Raw genomic sequence first — 24200 nt, forward strand, 5'->3', positions numbered from 1 at the left:
TACTGCACTCAGGGTAATGGAAAATAGAAAAGGATCTGGGGGCAATTGTGCAATCAGATATGAAGTTTCTGAGCAATGCAGACAGGCTACCAGGACAGCTCATGGGGTTTTTTCAATGATATACAGGAACGTTTCTAGCATAGTCTCTGGCCTGACCATTGCCTTATACAATGGGATAAGGAGGTGATTATCCCATTATATAAGGCAATGGTCAGGCCAGAGCTGATTTGTTACAGTGATTAGGTAATACAGTATTTTGAATTAGGATGTAAATATTTTGAATTTTTAAGCGTTTGCTTTTGACCAAAATCCATACTACAGTCATTGTATTATTTTAAAATAAAAATAGAATGAAATTAGTGATTCGAGCATCACTATTTGAAATTTCTTCTCCTGTGTGTGGATATCGTGTGTAGGGCGTGTGAATTTATGAATCTGCCGTCATGTACTATGTATGTTTTAAATTTTATTTTATGTGTTTATACTTATAATTATGCAATAATATTTCTCAATTAATATTCCAGAACTAATATTCCTGACATTGAGGCATTCCCTTGTAACGTAAGTAGATCACACTGAATGTTCTTTGAATAATGATTAATTAATTCATTATCAAACTTCTCAATGTTTCTGTTGCAAAACATAACTGAGTGTATAAAGATAAATCGTATTAAATAATGAAGAGGTGAAACATTCTGAAAAAAATTCCCGATAATGCTAAATTGCGAAGTGTGATCTGCTGATTGTGCTGGCCACGGCAGTCGTTCGATATCTTCAATTTCAAGATATTTTTCCACCACTTGAGGCCCATGTGCAATGGCCTTGTTGTGCATAAAGAGAAAATCCGGGCCAACCGCACCCGTAAAAACCCGCACATAGGATTTGAGGGTCTGTTCTGGGTACTTTACGGTACCCATATCAAAAACATGAAGAGAGGTGCGGCTGAGGACCACTATTCCGCCCCACACGAGAACACCGCCTCCACTGTAAGTGTCCCTTTCTTTGATGTTGGAGGGATGGTAGCGCATTCCTCGTTGTAACCAGATGAAATAACGTCTAGACCCTATTTGTAGGCTAAAACGGTACTCGTAAGAGAACAACAGCACTGTACCCCCATTTGTCAGGGCTCCAAGTCACACGTTCATGGCGCCAGTTTCGACGAGCTCTGCGGTGGTTTTGGGGGGGGGATTACTGGGATAGAAACCACTGGCTTCCTTCTGTAGAGTCCACTTGAACGGCCTTCTTAGCACAGTCCCGTTAGAAATGGCCTCATCTGTGGCCTCAGCAACCTCAAGAGACAGTTGATGACAGGAATCGTAAGGTTCCGTCTTGCTCTTAGAACCAGATAGCGGTCTGTTCTGGTTGTTGTAACTCTCGGGCGTCCTTGGCCAGCTCTTCTTGTAATGGTTCCTGTCTCCTGAAACTGCTTCCATAGTGCCGAGACAACACTGCGTGACATACTAAACCAACGTGCCATCACGGCCTGCGACTGCCCGACTTCAAGTCGTGCAACGGCCAACCATCTAAAGGAATCATTAGCCAAAAAAAAAAAAAAAAAAAAAACACAGTTCACCCATTCTTACAGTCCAATGATTTGTCTAATTCTTCATTGAATTTATTCAAACCATCCACATCCATAACAACAGAGGGAAGCCTGTTTCAACAATCAAACACCTGCTGGCTGAAGGCAAATTTCAACATATCTATCCTGCAACCATCCTTCTTCAACTTGAATTTATGCCCCATGTTTGTAGTCTCCGAATGGAAGAATGCTATTAATTTACTGAGTATCAGCTTACTCAATCCATTCAAGGCTTTAAACACCTCAGTCAGATCTCCCCGCAGTTGCCTAGTCTCGAGACGCTGCAATTTGTAGAAATGAAGCCTTTCTAGGTAAGAGCATCCTTTTGTTACCTTCACCAATTTGGTTACCCTTCTCTGCACCCTTTCCAGCAGATTTACCTTCTTCCTAAAGTGAGTGCTGTATACAGTACTCAAGATGCGCCCTAATCATGGCCTTGTACAAAAGGATAATCAACCCCTTATCCCTGCTAGCAAAGTTTCTGTACATCATTGATAAAACCCTGCAAGCTGTCCTGGCAGCATGTCTGCACTTCTCAGCGAATTTCATGTATGACTGCACAATTACCCCCGGGTCTCTCACTGAGAAAAACCTAACAAGTGGTAGAGTACCCGGTTTCTCTACAAATATTCAAACGAAACAGAAAAATTCAATAACATTATCGTATTAAATTACGCATCACATCCTTTAAATATATAATATATTACATTATATATTACATTATATATTTATATGCAAGCATACCTTGCACAGATACTAATGCAATGGTATTTTGATAAAGTGCTATTTCTCTAGTCCACTAAATCATTCCGATTCGGAATAAAAATATTATCGGATTTTTTTAGAAGTTTCCTCTGAAAAACAATATTTTTTCTCTCAATTCGATTCAAGATTTATATCACTTTAAAGCCCTGCCTCTATTAATCATCTTCTCTAAACTTATCGCTTTATTTGTTATTTTACTTTGTGGAAAAATATGTGAACATCAGGACGATATTAAATGTTTGGCAACCGCTTGCCATAGAACAAGCAGGAAAATTGATGGCTGGGCATCAAAATTATTGAGGCTCACTAACGTACAGAGATAGACACTAGGGGAAAATAAATTTCAATAACATGGCGTGTTTTCTTTTTTCTTGCCTTCCTCAAGTCAGCTATGCGGTAAAATAAATGGCATCTTGCATGAGGAAGAAATATGTAGATATTCCAAAGAGACTGTTTCCACCTCATTTTAATCGTCAGTATTTTATAACAGATAGAAAAATCTCCTTTATAGGAGACGCATAAAAATAACGCCTTGGAGATATATATATATTTAATTTTTAACTTAGTTTTACTTTTTTTGGGCAGGTTGGTATTGAACTCTTTCTGTTGTAGAAAATTCATGGCAATTTTAAAGTTTGAATTGGTTAATACATTGCGTAACAAGTATTGATCCACGAAATCTGAAATATTTAATTGGCATCCTTTGTTTGTTAGTTCCGTTATTTCCAAAGTTATATGCGAATAACTGGTTTATTTATTCACAAAATTATTCCTAGCACTCACCTCTAAACTGCTTGAATCTTGAAGATTCGAAGGATGTGATGGTGTCGCTTTCATGTCAGATTCTTATAGGCATCAAAATTGAATATGTTCTCATTACTATATCAGTCTTCTTAGAGGATATCCAGTCGCTATTTACCTTGCTACGACGACTCCTTTTGCACAGTGAATATTCTCAATAGCGTCTTCGATTAATTGTCCATTGTCTCCTGGAACCACTGCGAAGACTAAACGCTGTTGGGAGAGACTCGATAGACACTACACCCTGCACGGATTTGCCACATACCGACGCTACTCTTAACAAGAGGAGTGAAGGGAAGCACGAGAAAAAGTGACAATCTTGGTAAAGTGGGGTATTTATAGCCCTGCGCCTGCGCCCTCGTTGTCTGTACTTGACGTTGGCGTGGAGCGATAAAAACAGTGAATCATTGTCGTAATGGATTCTCTTGTTTTATCTCTTTATCTGGGTTCTCCATCTGCTCTTGGTGCTTTAGCCTGCTTCTTTCTAAAAGATGTTTTTAGGAGGTGTTCAGCTTTTCAAAAAATGTACACAAGTAATACTTATTATGCATTTGTTTAGCTTTCATTAATGTGTATTTTAATTTTCTCTCTCTCTCTCTCTCACATTCTCTTTTATCCTCTTTTGATTATTGGTGAAGGAGGTAATATACAGACAAGATAAGATTTCGAATTATTCACTTCCTTAATATTAGACTTAAAATTAAATCGATATTAAAATCTTTCTAGTTTTGATTTTCAATTTCTTCAGATCTTTCGATGATGTCAGATAATCATCCTGAGATAAAAATATTAATCCTTTTGGACAGAGCAATAGTAACATTTAGAAATATCCTGTACTGTTTTTTTCTGTTATCGTATTTGAAAACCCTATATTAATTAGTGTAGTGAGCAATGTTATGAATTAGTGGCATGCTGGAAGTAACAATACTGACTAGTGGGAACTTGCTGTTCCCGTAATTAACTAGTGGCAATTCACTGAATAAAGTACCATAGTATTTCCTTCCGATCAATTGGAGGATGTCTGTACTAAACTGACGAGGGGCAAAATTTAAAAAAAAAAAGTTCTGAGTGAAGCCAAAATATAACTCCTGTAACTAGGTCACTTCTATAATTAGAACCATTGTACCTCATCGTGAGTGTGTTTCTGTGTCTCTAAATCGGTTTTACGAGATTCTAGGAGAAAGAAACCACGCAATGCTGCTGACTAACTCGGTGGCAAGAAGCTCACGAAAGTTCCTTCCGTCTCGACGTGAAGTATCCTTCAGCTTTAGCTAATGACGATAATCAAATCCTTACCTATTTCAACACAGTTAAAGCAATTGGCAATGTGACCAGAGACGTGTAGGGGAGAATGTAAGGAAGGATCCAGGTCAGCGGCGTCGGACACGAAAAAGGAGACATCGAAGCACTGCCTCTCTTACAATGTCCGAAGTTGGTCCTCGATGTATGCTACTCATTTGGAGAAGTGTGGATTCGATTCTCGTAGACAAAAAGAGGATTTTCTGAAGTCCTCTTCAACAAGGGCAGTATTTAGCCAATCTCAGGAGGAGGGAGTAATGTTTTTACCGAGTTTTTCAGCCCGCACGACATCCAAATTGCCAGTGGACACATTTTATAGACATAATAAATGATACGGATATGAGAGATAACCTCTGGCGCCGTTTAAAATAATAATTTTACGGTTTAATTAAGTTATGGAAAAGAGGAATTGAACCTAAAAAGTGAGTCCCGTAAGGCTATTTGTCTCGGCCCCATGCTAGCTCTTAACATCCTTTGGAGTGACAACGAGGCTGTCCATAAAAGTGGGGAGGTGCTACTTATTATTAATGTTTCTAAACAGGTTCTTTAAAAAGGACCCCAATGAGTTGTATAGTAGCCACGTTCTTCCACACTATATTGAAAGTGTCTGTGTTCAAATCCCATCTTGAAGGAGAAACGGTTATCAGGTTTATGCTAATGGAACTGTAATGTATGTATTCACGTAATAGAAAAGTTTGTTGTATGATCTGCTCCGTCCCAGGATGTGACAATATAAATAATCTCATCAAAGATGAATGCAAAAATATGAGAATAAAAAACGCCAACTATTTTGAGGCGTGTTGGGTTAAAATTCTCCGAATGCGATATAACTGCCATAAAGAACTATGATAAGTATGTTGAGTTTTTTACAGAAATTCTTTGTGCCATATACATGAAAGGTTTCCTGCAAAAGCTCACGACGCCCCCTAAATCATCAACTTTTCGAACAGGAAGTGTGACACTTCTAAGATGAAATAAGTCGTGGGGATTAAAGGTCAGAAACGTTGACTTAACTTTATGGACTTCCGGTAATCATAAGAAAACATCCTGTTAACCTCTCCCATTTAAAGGACGCATATGTTAAGTAGTGCAAGCTTAGTTGGGTTTCTCACGAGGTGCTATGACTTGCACTTCTTTGCCATCGCAGGAAGAAGGTTAGTGGTAGTCAGCCTTCCACCTTGGCCCCAAACATGACCAATCAAAAGTACAGATGTTAAGTGCGGTCTAGTAATGAGCAACATGATTATTTTAGATCGAAGTTTCTGGTGGGTTATTTCAAATTTAAAGCTTGGCTGTCACGAAGACAAAAATTTTAAATAGTTTAATATATTTATGTAGAATACTTGTTTCGCTTGAATAGTAAAAGTCGGATGAGATGGAAATTCAGCCAGTTCTTCCTAATCGTTTTAAGAAATTCTTAAAAACGTTTTTGAATATATTTAAAAAGACGTCGAAGTAACTTAAACTTTTAATATGAGAAACGTATTTGAAATTTGTAAAGAATTTATTTTAATCTATTTTTAGGAGTGGTCGAAAATTGTACCAAATCATGGACCATCCTCGCAATATAAATTGACTATGAAATCTGTGTAAGTAATATCTGTCCAGCATCACACTATGCAGATCTTATTTACATGAACTATTTAAAGTAATAGGAACCCAGAGGATTCCAATGTTCGACAAGAAGAGCAGACTTGTGGGATTTCGTAGCTCACGAAATACGATATTTGAGTAATGTTAGGTTTGATAGTAATTAATGTGGTCAGTTGCCCTTTACATTTTAGCATACTGTATACTTTCTTAAGTTAAGTTAAAGCTTTATTACCTTAAAAGGTGATAAAGTTATAGATAGATCACGCAGATAGCATGGTACATAATTTATCTCAAGAGAATAAATTCCTTTACTAGTCTGTCAGTGTATTGCAGACAGAAATTAAAGATTTGATAGTAATATTGAAACAATATATTGTCTCAATATTTCTTTCTATGTATTGCAAGTTGAATACAAACCACTATTGTATTCGCCAAGGAGTCAACCGCGCACTAACCAATCATTTGGAAGATGTACGGATATCTTTAAACCTGAAAGCACTTTATGCTTGGCATGAAGTTTTGTGATCTGTGGTTGGATTTTCGGGTTACTGAATCTAAAGCTATTTGGTTTTGTTAAAGGAATTTTATTAAATGAATGAAAAAGTTAATGAACTCTCATGACCTACGATGCCCAGCAAATGTCTGGACACATATCGATTCAGTTACCTTCTTTCTACCCTCATCTAGGATTTCAACGTTAGAAAAGAAGTCGGCAGGCTCATCTTTTTTTAATGGACGCCGGAAAAAAACCAATTACCCCTCTCCTGTAAAGCACGCTTCTCTGTACGTTGGTAATGTAAGACGGGTATAGAAATCAATACATGGTCTTTTTTTTTTCTTATTATTACTGTATATCGATGCAAAGTTCTTGCTCGTTATCTGTTAATGAGTTTATCAACGATTTCTGATATTTTAGGTAGTAAAATTTCTCGCACAGATTAGAGGTAGCTTCCCTGAGATGACTGATAAACACATTATCATGTGCTGGCGAACTTAAGAGTGCATTCATTTAAGCATCTAAACATTACTGAAATTTGAAACTCGGACCTATTTAAGTATGATCCGCTTCAACTTCCGCTGTTTAGTAGCCTATAAAATAGCGTTCTCTGTATGTTGTTTTTGTGCAGTGATTTAGGTTTAAAAATCATGGCGTTTTCAACATTAAGATTAGATATTAAACTAAGATTAAATATTAAACCAGCTTTTCGAGCAAATACCTTAAGAGGAGGGCGTTCATTTGTTTTCTGTGTACCTTTAAATCTTCTCCGGGATCGAGAATGACGTGTTTATTTTGCTAATGAAACTACAGGACCTCTTTTATCGCCAGAACGAAGACGGGAGATGTTTACATAAGAACACTTTCCTCTTTTGCTAACATTTAAGGAACACCTTTCTGATGACTCATGAGAGGCCTTGTTGTTTTATTCTCCTTCTCATCCATTCTCCACCACGTTTGTTTACTAATCTATACAAATAAGATTAAGACATGCTTATACAATACCAACATTTACTTAAACAAGCTTCATAGAATATATTGAAAGGACTTTTGATATATCTTTGATTGTTTCATGTTGGTGTTAAAATTAGTCATGCCTCTCATTGTACTTTTACCCATTTACTTAGAATAATGCCTTTAAAATGGCAGGGGGAATTTATTATTGAAAATAACTCGGTGTTTAATCTGTGTTAATTTTAATTAACATTAACTAGCGTAAGCGTATGTAATGCAATCCTAATGACAGGTTATAACACTAAATTAAAACTAAATAATTACAAAATGTCAGACTTCTTTATAGAGATAACTGGTATCACTATAAAGAAGTCTCTAACATTTTATAATTATCATTTGGATAATTATAAGCACATGGCTAAAACTTACGCTAATATAAAAACAAATAGGAGGCGTGGCAATAAAGTTCTGGTGTGTTGCTGTCGCGGTCATGTTCGTTGAGTTTGAAATAAACGGAAGTGATATGTTCCAGCTTTCTCCAATAGATGGTGGCACAGGGATTGTCCAATAGGCTGTCAGGTTGCAAGCAACAACCATTTTCGTTTGTAGCGTTAATGTTTCCTGTCACCAGTTTACAATGGAGCAACGAATGAATATGAAAAGTTGTTTTAAACTGGGAAAATCTGAAACAGAACTGTATGAAATGTTAAAAACTGTTTATGGTCATGAAACGTTAAGTCGTACCAGTGTCTTTGAATGGTATAAGCGGTTTAAAGACGGATGTGAGGATGTTTGGGATGTTCCAAAGAGTGAGTGTCTGTCAACCTCTTGAAATGAGGACAGAGTTGCAAAAGTTCGGGAAATTGTGGCAGAAAAAAATCCTTGTTTGACCCTCATAATGATGGCTGATGAGTAAGGAGACGATTCCTGAGATTATGTATGAAGATGTTGGCAAAATAAATGTCTGTGCAAACTTTGTGCTGCATAGCCTCACAGATGAGTAGAAGCATTCAAGAGGGTCATCATGCGAAGACTACATCCAGACTTGTCAAGGTAATCCTAATTTCCTCGACTATATTGTCACTTGAGATTAGCATTGGGTGTTTCAGTACGACCCAAAGAAACGAAGTATCAGGGGCATGTAGTAGACTACAAATCATCACCAAGGCCCAAAAAGTTTCATGAAAATAAGTCCAGGATCAAGACGATGCTGCTGATCATGTTTTAAGACAAACGGTGTGTGATTCACATGAAATTTGTACCTGAAGGGGAGAGAGCCAATGTTGCGTTCTGGGTGCAAATGCTTCAGACTACTGAAGTGTATTTCCTGGGTGAGGCCACAATTTCGAGAGAAAGGCAGCTGGTTCTTGTTCGACGGAAACACTCCACCCATTCTGCACTTGTGAAGATATTTTTGAGGAAACATGGCATTATACAGGTCAAACGTCCACCCTACTCTTCCGATCTAGCACCAGAGGATTTTTTCCTCTTTTCCAAGGTGAAAACTGCCCTCAAAGGAATGACATTTCAAGAGGATGTTGAAGACATAAAGAAAAACGTTAAGGACCAAACTGAACATCTCTTTGGGCGCCTTCGCTGACTCTTTTCAGAAACTTTTAGAACGGTATAATGAGTGCATTCAATCAAGTAGTGATTTCTTTGAATAAAAATAATGCATGGAATTTGTATACTTTGTATACAAATTACATGCTTTATATTTATTCAACACTAATTAAATCGTAGAGGTTAGCATCGATATTTTTGAATATTTATTACTGACCGTTTGTTAGCATTGCAGAAGTGAGTTGTATTCACGCTAATGCCTCAGAATAAACACACATTCTTTTCAGGTAAAGTCTCATGTTAGGCACCACATCAATAAATGTATCGCTCCTCAAGTACCACAGCTGTCACAATGAAACTTACTTTTTTCATCTGACAATAATGTGTTAAGCCATATCTAATGATATCATGTGATACTTTGCCAGCCTTAATTATCGTGGTACACGCTGCGTACCCTTGCTCAATTAGATGTGGGATACTGCATGTATAAATATTCACAAATTTGTGGATAGTTTTCGAAGGTTTTTGGTTCATATGTGTTATGCTTACACATTAATTAAACTCAACTGAAAAAAAAAGATATAGGAATAAATTCGCGTGTAATAAATATTAATATCACGGAAGCAGACTTACGTGTCATTATTAATTCAAGGTATTCAAACTAGTTTTCTTTTATATAATAATTATAAATAATGGATAAAAAATTTTCTAATGAAACATATTTATTTTTCATAGAAGACAACTGGGCAGAAATGGTACTTCTCATCGATGTGAGAAGTGTGTGGTGAGGTCTCGCGTTTTTTGCATTGTGTCAATATGCTTGCCAAAATCAACAAACTTAAATTTTAAAATTAGGAAGAAACTGGAGATTCTTTTAACTCCTACGATGGATGACCTCGTTTCTTAGATTGCAATAATTCTGTATTTGCACTTCCCCCACTCTTTTGGATAGGTCCAAGTTCAAATTGCGTAGGCGACCGGAGGAATTTCTTAACTTAAAGCCCGTTTCTCAGGTGGAACCGTGGGGTAGTTCCTATTTGTGTATTTCAGTTTTTTGAATATTACATCATCATCATCATCAGCCATTTTCAATCCACTGCAGGATGAAGGCCTCTCCAACAACTTTCCAGTTCCTTCTGTTTTGTGCAATGGCCATCCATTTACTACCCACAAACTCATGAATTTCATCTGTCTATCTCCGTCGTTGTCTTCCAGGTTTTCTTCTAGCTCCTATTAGGTACCATTCTGTTATTTTCTTAGTCCATCTGTCATCATGTCTTCGAACTATGTGTCCTGCCCAAGACCATTTTAGTTCTTTAGTTTTGATAAGAATGTCCTTTACTTGAGTTTGCTGCCTAATCCATGTGTTTTTCTGCTTATCTAACAGTCTGATTCCCAATATAATTCGTTCCATTCTTCACTGTGTAGTTCTCAGCTTCTGTTCCATTCTTTTGGTGAGTGCCCAAGTTTGAATATTACAAGGTATGGCTAAAATGAAACGAGAATCGTTGCTTACCAACACTTACAGCTACGCATTTCAACAACATTCATATCGTGCTGTAGCTTTTTTTTCTTTACAGATCAATTTTTGTTTCGTTGCAATCGATTAAGTTTTAACTCAACTGTGCTAAATGCCTCTTTAAGTGAATCAGTGTTTTAATCCTTCGGCCAAAAAATGAGTGATTGTAATTTAGAGAAAAGAAGTGTTATTAAATTTTTGGATTTAGTGATAACAGGTGATGAATCCTGGGTCTTTCAGTATGATCCACAGACCAAGCGTCCATGCATGCAGTGGAAAACTCCCGCTTCTCCCCGTTTAAAGAAAGCAAGAATTTCTCGATCGAAGTCCATGTTTGTCTTTTTAATTGATTATCGTGGTGTTGTTCATCATGAATTTGTTCTGCCAAATCGGACTGTTAATCAGAAATTCTACATTGAGATTTTAGGAAAACTTTGTGAAAAGTTCGAAAGACGTGGCCCAATTTATGGTCGGACAAATGGTTTTGCATGATAACAATGCTCCGTGTCACTTCTCTATCGGAGTGAGAGAATTTTTAAAGAAAAACAAGATCACAACATTGAGGCACTCGCCTTATTCTTCAGATCTGGCACCGTGCATCTTTTATTTGTTCCCGAAAATTAAATTCCATCTAAAAGAAAAGCGATTTGAGACAGACATTTAGAAGAACACATCATGGAGCGCTGCACAGGCGCGGCTGGAGATGAAGGGGATAAAAATTAAAATTGTTGTATTTAAAATAATAAATGATGCAAAAAATATTTCTCGTTTCTTTGTTAGCTGAACCTTGTATATCGGGTATGTATGTAAACTTATATTTTTCCAACTCTTGACTAACTCTTGGAACTTATATTTTTCTGGAACACAGATTGGTGTCAATCGCAATGGGCCCTCGTGGGTAGCACAGTTGGTAGAATCGCTATTCTTCCCACACTGGGTGGAAAAGACCTGAGTTCGAGTCCAGTTGATGATGTGAGAAATTTCAATGGGCCTTTTTCACAACGTGGCTGTGTTAGTTGGTCTCAGGCTAGAGTAGCATGGTTTTGATTTTTTCTCCAGGAAACTCGGGTTTTTCGACCAGCAAACAGAATCGACCACAGAACATACGCAATTTACAGAAATTATACACGGAACAATATAGTCTAAATCGCTGATGCTCCTAAAACTCCACTACAACAACAACAATCCCAATGGCAAACACTGTCAACTATGATAAATATAACTTACAACTGTAATATTATATTTATGAATTCGCTAAAAAATTGTGATAGAATTATTGCTCCAGAAAAATCAGTAACCCTAACCCAAATATAACTGTAAAAGCCTTATGGTATATCTTTATTTAGTTTGTTCATGCATAGCATCAAATTGCTGTTTTGCTTCGTCATAACCAGGTCACACGTAGAGAGCAACGAGGAAGAAGCTTTCTTCAGTGCCCACGAAAAAACAAAGAATTGTTAATGAACGTATTCTTGGGAAAGAGCCATTTGGCACGTTTATCTAGACATGAAAGGTAAAAGAATGAAGCGGAGAAGTTAATTTACAAAAATATTTTCATTCCTTGTTGGTAGAGTTCGTCTCGGCCTTGGCTGGGTTTCTCGTTTAACAGCGTAATTTGTAGATTTTATAAAAACTGGGACTGAACTCCTCGTGGTTTTCTAAATTTTCGGTGCCTTCTTCCTTGCTATAACAGCCCCAAATCATTTATAAAAACCATCGTTTATTTATGCAGATTAGAGGTTGCTTCGAATTTCAGTCAGTACCCAAACGAAAAATGGAAATGACTCAATAGAATATTAGCAAAAAAGTCCTTGTGTTTCAAGTATAAGCATACCGAAACAAATGTACGCGTTTCACTAAGTAAAGGTATAAAATAATTTAAAAAAATATATACAGTAAAAAAAAAAGTACAAGATATGGAAACTTTGGGTCTCCTTAGCCGAGTGGTCAGAAGCGGGAGTGAAATAGCACACGCTATTTGAGTAGACAGGGGTTTCAATCCCGTGACTGCTAAATATGGTCAATCTGCCAACCCGCACTGGACCAGCATGGTAGTTTATAGTCCATTCCCTCGACATGAATTGTTGAGGAGGCCTCCATAATGCAGTGGGACAATGGTTGCAGATTTATCAATGTAGAAGACATAATACAAGTAGTATATGATATAATACATTCTGCAGGGGCGCAACATACACGCATGCGCTACAATAAACCAATATTGTAGTGGTGGGGGGATGGACAAAATATTAGCCTCCGGACTCTGCAGAAGTAGGGCGATGTACATTTGTCACATAAGCTCTCCATCTCTCATTGTGCTGCAAAATAACCGCTTAAGGTGTATGCGGGTTCCACGGTTGCGTATAATGTAGGAACCCGCCACAGCTATATGGAGCGCTTCCAGCCAAAGGCGTTGGTGACAAGACTCAATGGATTAATTTTTTATTGCCTCATCAGCAACTTAAATTATATTGTGCTGTATATATTATGCCCGTTAATTGTGTGTGTTAGGTGGTCGATTTTCCTGTTTGCTGGACGAAAAACCCGAGTTTCTGGGAGCTAAAAACATACTACTCTCCCACGACATTGTCTAATTCAACTATCTTGTGAAAGAGGCCCTAAAAATTCGTCGCGTCGTTGACGCAATTCAAAATATTTCATATTATAATTACTGTGCTACTCGGAAGAGCTCTCAGTGGAGTCAGAGTCATAGTGTTTCTGTATTCGATTCGGAACGAATTGTGGAGCTTTGCCTATTATCGGAAGATTTTGCTGCCCTGAAAAAAATCACTATTCTTCACATAACTGGCACAAGGCACAACCTGCTGGAGTAACAAATTATTGTATCGCGTTTCACTACGTCCAAAGAAAACCAACATACTGTTATGTAGTTTTGGGGTTCATAGGGCTGTCAGCTGGAGGAAATTCATCGCATAATATAGGCAATTCTGTTGCAAAGCAACCGTATGGACTGGTGTAGCAGTTCTCCAAGGGTTTGCAGTCGACTAAGGATACATCATAGCCTAACCTGTCGCGAACAGTTAGAACAGCCAAACCTATCACCGCAGCAGAAAGCAACAATTGTTTTGTTTTTTGCGCCAACATTTTTAAGACCATAAGTCTATACTGTGTATTCTACAATCGGTTTGACTCTTTTTTTTTTTGGATGAATACCTATGTAGTGCAATTCACTTTTAAAGCAATCCTTGGCCAAGACTGACCAACTTCGGTACTTAGGTGCTCGTCAAACGTTTTCCTCACGTAATCACTGGAAAGAAAAATAGCTGCTTATGAAACTATTCTTGTACCATTTGATGTGTGATGCAACGAAAACAGAAATGATTATCTACATACGCTTGTGGTTAGTGGAAAAACATATTGTCATCACTTCGAGCCAAAATGAAAAGATCCGAAATGCCGTGAAATCATTCACATTGACAACTGGCAAAAATATGACAGTCGGTACACTTGCTGGCAAGGTGAAGCTATCTTTTTTGTCGTTAAAAACACAAACCCCCTGTTTCTGAATTTAAGGGACCTGGAGTTTCAAGAGTTTCCCAATGATATGGAGAAAAAAACGCAACAGTACACCGAGGCAATCACCCTTGTCCACCTCGACATTCGTTTACACACGTAGGGAACCCTTTACAATTCTGATTTTTCATCTTACGATTTCCAGATCGTCAGACATGAAAACAAAAATACTTATGAGATACAGATCCTTTCAGAAACTGAAGTTCTTCTGGAATTAATAAAAGAATAGGAATTTAGAATAGGATAATGGGATTGACAAAGATAAGTCGGTAAACTATATGCTCTCAATTTGGCTATCGTTTTTCTGGCGATAAAGAGATTAACTGAATTGGTCTATGAAATGACAGTAGGTTGTTAAACAGCGGAAGCTCCTTTCAGAAAAAGTTACTAGCATTCCACTTCAACTATCTGTTTGCAGATGCAAAATTATTACAATAGGAAAGCGAACTCAACATCTCTCATTCCTGGGTATAACCTCCCTGCACAAGCACTGTGGGTGAACCAACGTAAGCAGGGGTCGAGGTGTGGCGCCCACACCACATGGAGGAATGCCTCCCCTCTGTGTTACCAGGCAGTACTAGGTGGTAGATGACTCTCATCAATCGGCACAATACCACCACTTTGCTTATTGGAGGCTTGACGTGGTGGAACCCATGTTTAGTCTCCAGAGCTAAGTTCCGGTCAACCCTTCCCCATCTCTTCCATCATCCAGTATGATTGATGACTTTTGAGGTTACGATGAACATCGTGGCGAGATCCAATCTTCCTTACATTTCGAGGGTACAGCTCTAAAACGATGTTCGCAGGCCGTCGGCTAGTTAGTACACCGGACCGAATCTATTGGTAACTCTTTAGGAGGATTCCGGATCAGCTAGTGTATAACCTTGCTACCTCTACTCTAGTCTGCGCGGTAGCACAGTGGTATCGTCACCGTCTTCCTCACACCGGGTGGAAAAGGCCTGGGTTCGAATCCCGTCGATGACGCGAGGAACTTTAATGGGCTTTTTTCACTCCGTGGCTGAGTTAGTTGGTCTCAGGCGTAGATAGCAAGGTTTTTCTCACCAGTAACTGGGGTTTTTTCGTCCAGCAAAACATGCAAATCAACCATAGAACATACGCAATTACGTATTTAATTACGGGTAACCCTAAAATAATAATTTTTTTTTACCTCTACTCTACCAGATAGTGACTTTTTTTTTTTTTTATTAACACACAACTGTATATACATTCTCTAATATACATTAATCAATTTATATACAATATTTATATACAGATTTTATATACATACTCTTATATATACTGTAATCTTTCTGTACATTTGATTGTGTGTGTCCTGATAAGAAGGGTGGCTCCTAGACATAAGCCCATCTCCACCTTTTACTCCTGTGAAATCTCAGAACGTCTGCAAAACAGGCCTGAAAAAGAGTGTTATTTCAGGCCATTTCGCCACCAGGGATTAACCAACACCTGGATCAACCATTCTCGGAGTGTGCTGTAATGCACAAATCCCGCACCTACCGGAAGTAGTGCTATACTGGTAGGTGCCAACAATCCTGCCCCCAAGGCTGCCCAAACTTGGAGGCCAGCGAAAAAAAAAAAAAAAATTTCCAACTAAGAACAATGTATACTTGTTGAGACAAAAGCAACATTATACAAATATTTACATGTAAATAGCAAATACATACACTTAGAATGACATTAACTTAACAATAACACTTAGAAACATTAACCTGTTTCTACACCCTAAAGAGAAAGTGCAATACTATTGACATAAAGCTTCCAGGTCTGAGGCTCCCAAGCCCAGATGCAATCAAGCAAAACTCCCAACATTCACTGCCAGTTCATTTTCTGATAGGTTCCTTATAATTGATCTCTTAGAGAACACTGCAGCAGCAAAAACCTGCAATGCCTGAAAATTAGACACTCCGTTCACAAACTCCTGCACGTTGTTTACAGCTAGATCGGGAATTAGTTCGAAAAGACGACGCCTCTCAACATTATAAAATGGGCAATGAAACAGTGTATGCAGCCAAGTTTCCGCCTCACCACAAGAACACCACGGATCTGGCTCCAGACCCCATGAACATAATTTGTCTCGAAAGAACCCATGTCCTGTCAGCACATAGTTGGTGAACATTGAAGGACAAAACCATGACGAAACTGTTTTAGAAGTAGCAAAGTCCGCAGCAGGAATAATATTCCTAGTTATTACTCCCACCTCCGACGAAATCCACCGATTCCTCCAAATCTCTATTAGTTCATTCCAGATTCTAAGTTTCTCCTCCTTAACACTGGCATCCAGGTTGATGGAAATGTCCAAATAATTAGCAGGGATTTCCTTTCTCATAGCATATAACATTCCACGATATGCAATGTAGAGATCAAAAGGAATAGATCCAGCAATTACCTGTAGCGCAGCCGTAGATACCGTCCTCGGGGCATGCAATAGGGCCAACAACATAGATCTTTGTAATGACATGAGTTTGTTTTTTATTTTTACTTTAATCACTGATCCCGACCACACACCAGCCGCATAAGCAACAATTGGCAGAAAGATAGTTTTGTGTTGGAGGGAGTCCGAGTAGAGTGTATGCGGGGGCATTGTCGAGGACACGTTATATCAAGGATTTGGGTATATTCTTACCATGTGTACGCCATATCCAAAAATTTCATTACTTCATACAACATGTCCCACTCACTTTTTCTTACTATTGAATACACCATGAATTGTCAAACTAATAGAGTAGGCTTATCTGCGAAAAGATCTAAACCTCCCAACTTCCTAATACACTTCACAAATATGCGTGGTCTCAATTTTAATCTCAACAATATCCATTTCTACTGGCAGTCTGCCACACCCATGTACTTTTTCTGACAGAATCTCAGTTATCGGCTGATTCAACTACTGCTCATCTCAGTTGCCCAAATTATTCGCTGAATGATTCCTTTCGCCTGAAAGGTCGTACTTGCGCATATGTCCGTTCCGATATTCCCTGTCAGAGACTTGGTAATTTGGAATTTCCTCTTTTCGATCTTCTCTGGCTTAAAATCTCTCTACCTCATTGTGTCAAATTCATCTGTTGTCTATACCGTTCTCCCAACTCCACTAATCACTTGGAGCTCTTTGATTTCCTCTCTTTGCAACTTGATTTTCTCCAGTGTAACTTTCCTAACAGTGAGGTAAGTTTCCTTGGTGATTTTAATGTTCACAACTCTAGCTGGCTTCCGTTTTCTAGTCACACCGATCCAGCTTGTCGAGATGCTGAGGCTTTTGCAATTACTAATGACCTTGCACAGATTGTTCATTTATCTACAGGAATACCTGACAATCCTAACCATACAGCCAATACGCTTGATCTTTTTCTCACAAACAACCCTTCTAAGTACACGGTCGAAGTGCCAGGTCGTTTCGGCACCTCAGATCACAACTTGGTGATTATTTCTTCTCCAATGGAGCCTTTATCTCATGACTATTCCCAACCTCGTATTGTTTGGCATTACAAGAATGCAAAATGGGGTGACCTGCGAGACTTCTTTTCTTCTTTTCCATGGTCGGATTACTTTTTCAAAACTTTTGATGTCAACGTTTGCTCAGATAGTCAGTGAAATTATTCTTGCAGGAATGGAATCCTTTATCCCACACTCCACTTTAAAATCTCGTCCTTTATCTAAACCTTGGTTTTCCAATACATGTGCTAAGGCTGTTCAAGAGAAGAACGTTGCATTTCGTAATTGGCTTGTTTCTAATTCTTCAGTTTCATTTTCTGCCTACACCAAAGTTCGCAACAATTGTAAAGCAGTTATTAATCAGTACAAACCACCAGAGTTTGAACAGGCTAAGAGTAGAAAACTTGCTTCTTCCCTTAATGGTAGCCGAGCATTCTGGTCTCTTGCCAAAGCTACTGGCCACAACTTTTTCCCACCTCTGTCCAAACCAGATGGTTCTGTTGTCACTTCAGCGAAGGATAAAGCTGACCTGCTAGCATCCCATTTTTCTTCCAACTCATGTATTAATGATCTTAGTAAAACACCTCCCGCCATTCCCAACACGCTCCTTTCAATGTCTCCTGTGGTCTTCCGTCAAAAGGATGTCAGAAGGATTTTGACGAATCTTGATGCTAAGAAAGTTCCAGGTCCCGATGTATTTCTCCACTTGTTCTCAAAACCTGTGCTCCGGAACTTACTCCTGTTCTTTGCCGCCTTTTGTTTTCACTTTCTTATTCCAAAGGTGTTTTCCTTCTGCTTGGAAATTTGCTCATATCCACCTAGTTCCTAAAAAGGGTGACAAATCCCTCCCATCCAGTTATCCCATTGCAATTACTTCTACTCTTTCTAAAGTATTGGAGAAATCAATTAACCGCCAACTTTTAAACTACCTAGAAACCTTCCGTCTGATCAACGATCGCCAGTGTGGATTCCGTCAGTGTCGATCCACTGGTGATATTCTGGCTATGTTACTCATTTATGGACTAATTCAATGGAAAAGTTCGGTGAAACACAAGCAGTTGCTCTTGACATCTCAAAGGCTTTCGATCGTGTTTGGCATAAAGGTCTTCTAAACAAGCTTCCATCTTATGGCTTGCCAACTGTTTTTTGTAATTGGTTATCCAGTTTTCTCTCTGATCGCTCACTGAGGGTGATGGTAGATGGCATCTTCTAACTTCTTCACTAATGTCGTTGTCCCCCAAGGTTCAGTTCTTTCCCCCACTCTTTTCCTCTTGTATATTAATGACCTTCTTCCATTGACTGGAAATACTATCCATAGTTTTGCCGATGATAGCACATTGCATTCCACTTTCCATTTTGAGAAACCTGGCCCTGCTCAATCAGCTTCAACTTCTCGAAAATCTGTTGCCAATTCCTTAAATGCCGATCTCTAGGTAATTCTCCAGTGGGACAATGACAACTTAGTTGATTTCAATCCTTCTAAAACTCAGTTTTGTCTTATATCTCGCAAAAAGGATTCTTCTACTCCTATGCTTATCTTTGGTGACACTCCGATTTCTAGGCAAAATGATATATCTCTTTTAGGGATTACCCTGATTTATAATCTCTCTAATCTAATCTCTAATCTTGGCACAAGCACATTACAAATATTGCTTCCTCTGCATCTAAAGAACTTGGTTTTCTCTTTTGCTCTCGGCGATACTTTTCTTCCAAACAGCTGTTCACTCTGTACAAACCACAAATCCGCCCTACCGTGGAATATTGTTCCCACATCTGGGGGTGGTCCCTCCAAAACCTCTCTCAGACTTCTTGATTCCGTTCCGAAGAGGGCAGTTAGGTTAATTAATGACTCATCTCTAACAGAGTCTCTCCACTCGCTGTCTCATAGACGTACTGTTTCTGCTGCATGCCTCTTCAACAGATATTTCCATGGGCACTGTTCTTCTGAATTGGCTTCTATAATCCCTGCTCTCTCTTTCAAAACAGTCCGAACACGTGCCGCCACCAGCCAACATCCATTTACTGTCCAACTTCGAACTCACAGAACCATACCTCTTGTGTTTGGGGTTTACATAAAAAAAAGAAAAAAAAAGCAAATGTAGACAGAAATTTTCATCTTCACAACCCAATGAAGAGCTTCATGAACCATGAAGAAATAACGTCAAGACAAAGATAGCGGTAGTTTGACAAGAACACTCCGTGAAAATCTGTGGGTAAGCTGCTGCACGCAAACCACCACCTGTTAGTAGAATTTTTGTCATCACCTTGAATTGGTGTGATGATCGAAGAAAGCAGAACTTTGAAATGGAGCAATGCAGCTTGTTAAGTAATGAATCATAGCCTCACAATCCCACTTAGATGAGGTTCTGAAGGGAATCGAAAAAACCGAGCATACCGTAATCGATTTTACATATTTTGGCACGTGTTAGGGTCGCCGCCACACGCCTTTTCCTATGTTTTAGGTCAGTTGTTTTGATTGAACTTAATGCTAAAATTATACAGCAATATTCTACAATGAATGTAATGACGGAACTTTATGTAATAATATAAACTGCAAAAGAATAGTCTGGAGAGAAAAGTTGCTAACCTCCTTCCTTTGATGATTACGAAAGATTCAGATTCAAATGCCTTCAATTACGCAAGGAATTTTCATGGGTTTTCACTGCGTGGCCGAGTTAGTCGGTCTCATTTAAGGACAGAAAGTGGTTTGCTTTTTCCTTCCCACCAAGTCCGGTTTTCATTCCAGCCAGGCAATTTTTGGACATAGTACACATGAGTGGATGATGCCTTGAAGTATTAATACATTGCCAATGTCGTTTTCTATTTGAAAAATATTTCACATTTTGCTAATAACATCTTAACAGAATAGGAAATCTATATGATCTGAAAAGAGAAAACAATTTCCAGAAAGAATCAACGGCAAATCTGAATTTAAATTATACCAGACAAGGGTGTAAATTAACGATTGGCACTAAGCCTTCTAATGAACAATAGGGAATGATGGCAGTACTGCATACTGCCGGGAGTGATGTACCGAGTCTATGCTCATGCCATTCTTCAACTAAGAGGAATTAGTGTCGTGCGGTTTCATGTTTTTTTTTTTTTTCTTAGAACCTATAGTACTTAGTGCCGTGCTTGGGTTGGAGGTTGGGAAGACGAAAAAGATTTCATGTGTAAAGGTTAAACTCGATTCACAAAATTACGTAGGAATTCTGGAAACTGATCTGCGACAAGCCATCGAAAACAAATGAACCCGGATGCTTAAATGACGTTGTCATCTACGTGTGCCATAGGATCATCTATTGACACTCTGGAAATTCTCCAGAAACTGCACTTGGAAGTGATTGAACACTTCCAGGTGCAGTTTGTATAGTCTGGATTTGTTGCTTTGCGAGTTTCATGTTTTTGGAAGACGGGAAAATGCATATGGATGGACAATGAAATTAAAGAAACTGCCGAACAGCGGCCCAAGAAACAACAACAAAAAACTGTAGTGAAGATTTTATTGGCAATAATTGGTACTCTCTTGAAAAACAGTTCCAGTTATTGTAAAAATAAATCTCGTTGTCATTTGACTCATCCTAGAAACTAGTAGACGATTTGTCTGTCTGGAAAAATCTTCCAACCATGGAGCAAAACCACCTTACAATTGAGCAGGACGCTAACATACTGCTCTTCACCTCCGATACATTGGCGAACGAAAGATTACTCTCTTTTTATGCTAGTATACAGTACACAAATATTTTAAATAATTTGTCTGGTAGTTTAGTATTAGTGTCCCTAGTAATCAAAAACAGTGCACTATAAAGGTATTGCTGCGTAACAGTGTAATGATTTTCTAATTATCAGAGTTTAAGTTAATAAATTCATCAAGATGCCCAGGCAACCTGACACCAAAGTGTAAATAAGTGAGAGAAATAGCTGCGTTTGCTCACAATGCACATTCCCTCTGCGAACATTTAGTACCATTTGAAAGTTTCTTTTTCCTTAATCTCTCTCTCTCTCTTTCTCTATCCTCCACTCCCAAGTTCCTAGCATTCCTGACTTTGTGTGCGCTAACTTATTGATCGCTCTAACTTGCCACTAGCTGTTGCCTAGAGACGGTACCGCTTGGTTAGATACAATATCCGGAGGAAGCACAAAGGTCTGGATTATGAACGAATTCTTTTGAGCATAAATATAATGCTTGTAATGTGAGCGGTTAGAGCTGCCAGGTGATGAAGGTGAGATTATGTCAGCGGATGAGAAACCTAACATATCCATTGTTTGTTTTGGTGCAGAGAATTCCGTTTTGGATCGCTAAATTTCCGGCAGAAAGATGAACAGATGTTGTGTCTCCTTGGGCCAAGGGTACAAATGTTCATAAATAGCCGTGCAAAGCTGGTAGTGATGACTTTAACATAATAAACTGTTATGTTATTTGTTTTTACTGTATGGAGGGAGGTGTTTTTCATAAAATTGGACAAGTATAAGAACGCTGTTCATATCGCATTATATCAAATTGTAAAGATTGCCTTGAAATAAATCGCAAAGCATGTAGAAAGGTATTCACTTTCAGTAACAGAAGAGTACAGTGAATCAAAATTCGTCATCCGGTTTTAATTATACTACGAGTATCTGAGAAAATATGAGCATGATACAAATATATAAATCTGTATCTTTTTATACCTTGTATTTTTTATAGCACTCTTAAAACCACTTATTACCATCAAAGATTGAGACCTTTGCCATTTCAAGATGAAGTTGGTTAAGGTCAGCTAAAGTGTCGTGGGAACTGTTGAATCAATTAATCAATAACTACCGTGGAACATGACTCGTCACACAACTTGACTGACGGTGTCCAATTATTAAGAAATCGTGACGACATTGGTCTTGAACGTTGAGCAATCAGTACGTGGTGAATTGTATCACTGCTTTTGATGAAGAAACACTTTGGCTAAGTATGATGTAACCATCTAAATGAGCTTAGATGTGGAATTTTTCATTAATCCATTCTTAATAATTTTTTGTTAAAGAGGTTTGAAGCAGTATCTAACAGTACATTCCTTGTGGAACGAGGGAAATACTGTTGCAGATTAACCATAGAATTATATCTGTCTGTTTGTATAAAATGTACGGAATCTCATCAAGATTAGTACTATAATAGCTAAATTATACAAGGAAGCGAATTTTTTCTGAATCTGCAAATAAAAAAAGCAAAGAAAAAATGGAAACAATTCTGAATTCCTCAAACTTTTCGCATGGCCTTAAAGTGACTGTTCAATGCTGCTTTGAACTTTGCTGAACTCCCAGTCTTGGCTACTGTGGCAGGCAACTTTTTATAGTGATCTACAACACGCTACCAAAGTAAAAATCGAGACTTTCTATTACACCAGAAAATTTTGGATTCTCTTCTCTTTTATCAGTGGTTAATTTGAATACATTTAAAGGAGGACTGGACAAATTATTAGAAGGAAATACTTGCCTTGTTTTGCAAAGAATACAAGAAATCAAACAATAGAACTTCGTGAATGCGGCATCCTCGGGACCTTGCACAGGTCGGAATTTTGGAGATTCCTGAATTTTGAAGGTTATAAGCTATGCATAACCAATAATAAATAAAAATCGATAATAATAAAGCTCTCGGCTTCCACCATATAGGATTTTAGAAGTTTTGGCAACAGAAACAAACCTGGTTGCGTCTAGTTTATATAAATCTTTACTCTTTCTCCTTCATAATAATTGTCATAATGCATTTCGATTAAGAGACAGGTAATGTATCTATTACTAACCCAATAATTATTAAATACAGGATGCGGTTCTGTATTGGCAAATGGAATAATAATACGTTAGCGAATTAAGCGCACTGTACTCGATAAACGGGCCTTACAGTTTATATTAATTCATATGCTTTCAAGTATTGTAGTTATGATACTGTGCACAAAGGTTATTACGAGTAAATCCGATTTTTATATTCTTGAGTTCTTTTATTTGCTCATAAAGTTGGTGGCACGTTATATACTTAACTCTGTGTAAAGGACTGTAATGTATTGGCATAAAACTTTATGTCACTGTTTGTCTAGAATTCCTTCACACGGTGATATAAAAGGCTGCATTTTCTAGCATGTGTATCACGATGCTTTTTCTGTTTATGAGTACACAAACTTAACCTTTTCTAATGTGAAACACTTCTGTGATGTTGGATCGACGCCAGAGAAGCGTCTCTCTTCGTTTCATGTATGTAATGAATGCAATAGATACCAGAGGGAAATAGCCAGCTGTCAGCCGGTGACAACTTTAAAATGAAAAAAGAGAAACATTATGTTATTTCTGAGGAACTCTCAACAGCAATAAGAGTGTACTGATGTGGATTTGTTTTTTTATCTCTTCGTAGAACATATTCCGGAAAATATTTCTGCGTTAAAGATATTTAAGAAAGGTCCTTTTGTCAAGCATACTCGATACAATAATCTTAAAATAATTCTTAAAATTAAAAATTGTTTTAAGAACAGAAATTAGGAATTATTTTTTTAATTAAAATTTAATGCATATACTTTAGATCAGTGATGAACAACTCGTGACTCTCATGATGTCCACTATGTGGCCCGGTACCGGATTTAAATGGCTAAATTTTACTGTGAATAGGATGACTCGAAGAAAGAATGTTTAAT

The 24200-nt window shown here is 38.0% G+C and overlaps 1 protein-coding gene across 2 annotated transcripts in view; it reads right to left on the reverse strand.

Moving 5' to 3' along the window:
• Positions 1-24200, reverse strand: part of LOC150080088 (BTB/POZ domain-containing protein 2-like) — a 259382-nt gene that overhangs the window by 210708 nt on the left and 24474 nt on the right. Inside the window, exon 1 of one of the 2 annotated variants that reach the window (XM_090381238.1) lies at positions 3131-3401. The exons of the other annotated variant lie outside the window; for it this stretch is intronic. Coding sequence (XP_090237364.1) covers positions 3131-3184 — 54 coding nt within the window. The 5' untranslated portion in view covers positions 3185-3401. Of the gene's footprint in view, positions 1-3130; positions 3402-24200 lie in introns of those variants that run through there. 2 annotated transcript variants of the gene reach the window in all.

The sequence above is a fragment of the Mastigoproctus giganteus genome, chromosome 9 (genome assembly GCF_048544385.1).
Source record: "Mastigoproctus giganteus isolate SK-2022 chromosome 9, ASM4854438v1, whole genome shotgun sequence".
In the NCBI taxonomy this organism is placed as follows: domain Eukaryota; kingdom Metazoa; phylum Arthropoda; class Arachnida; order Uropygi; family Thelyphonidae; genus Mastigoproctus; species Mastigoproctus giganteus.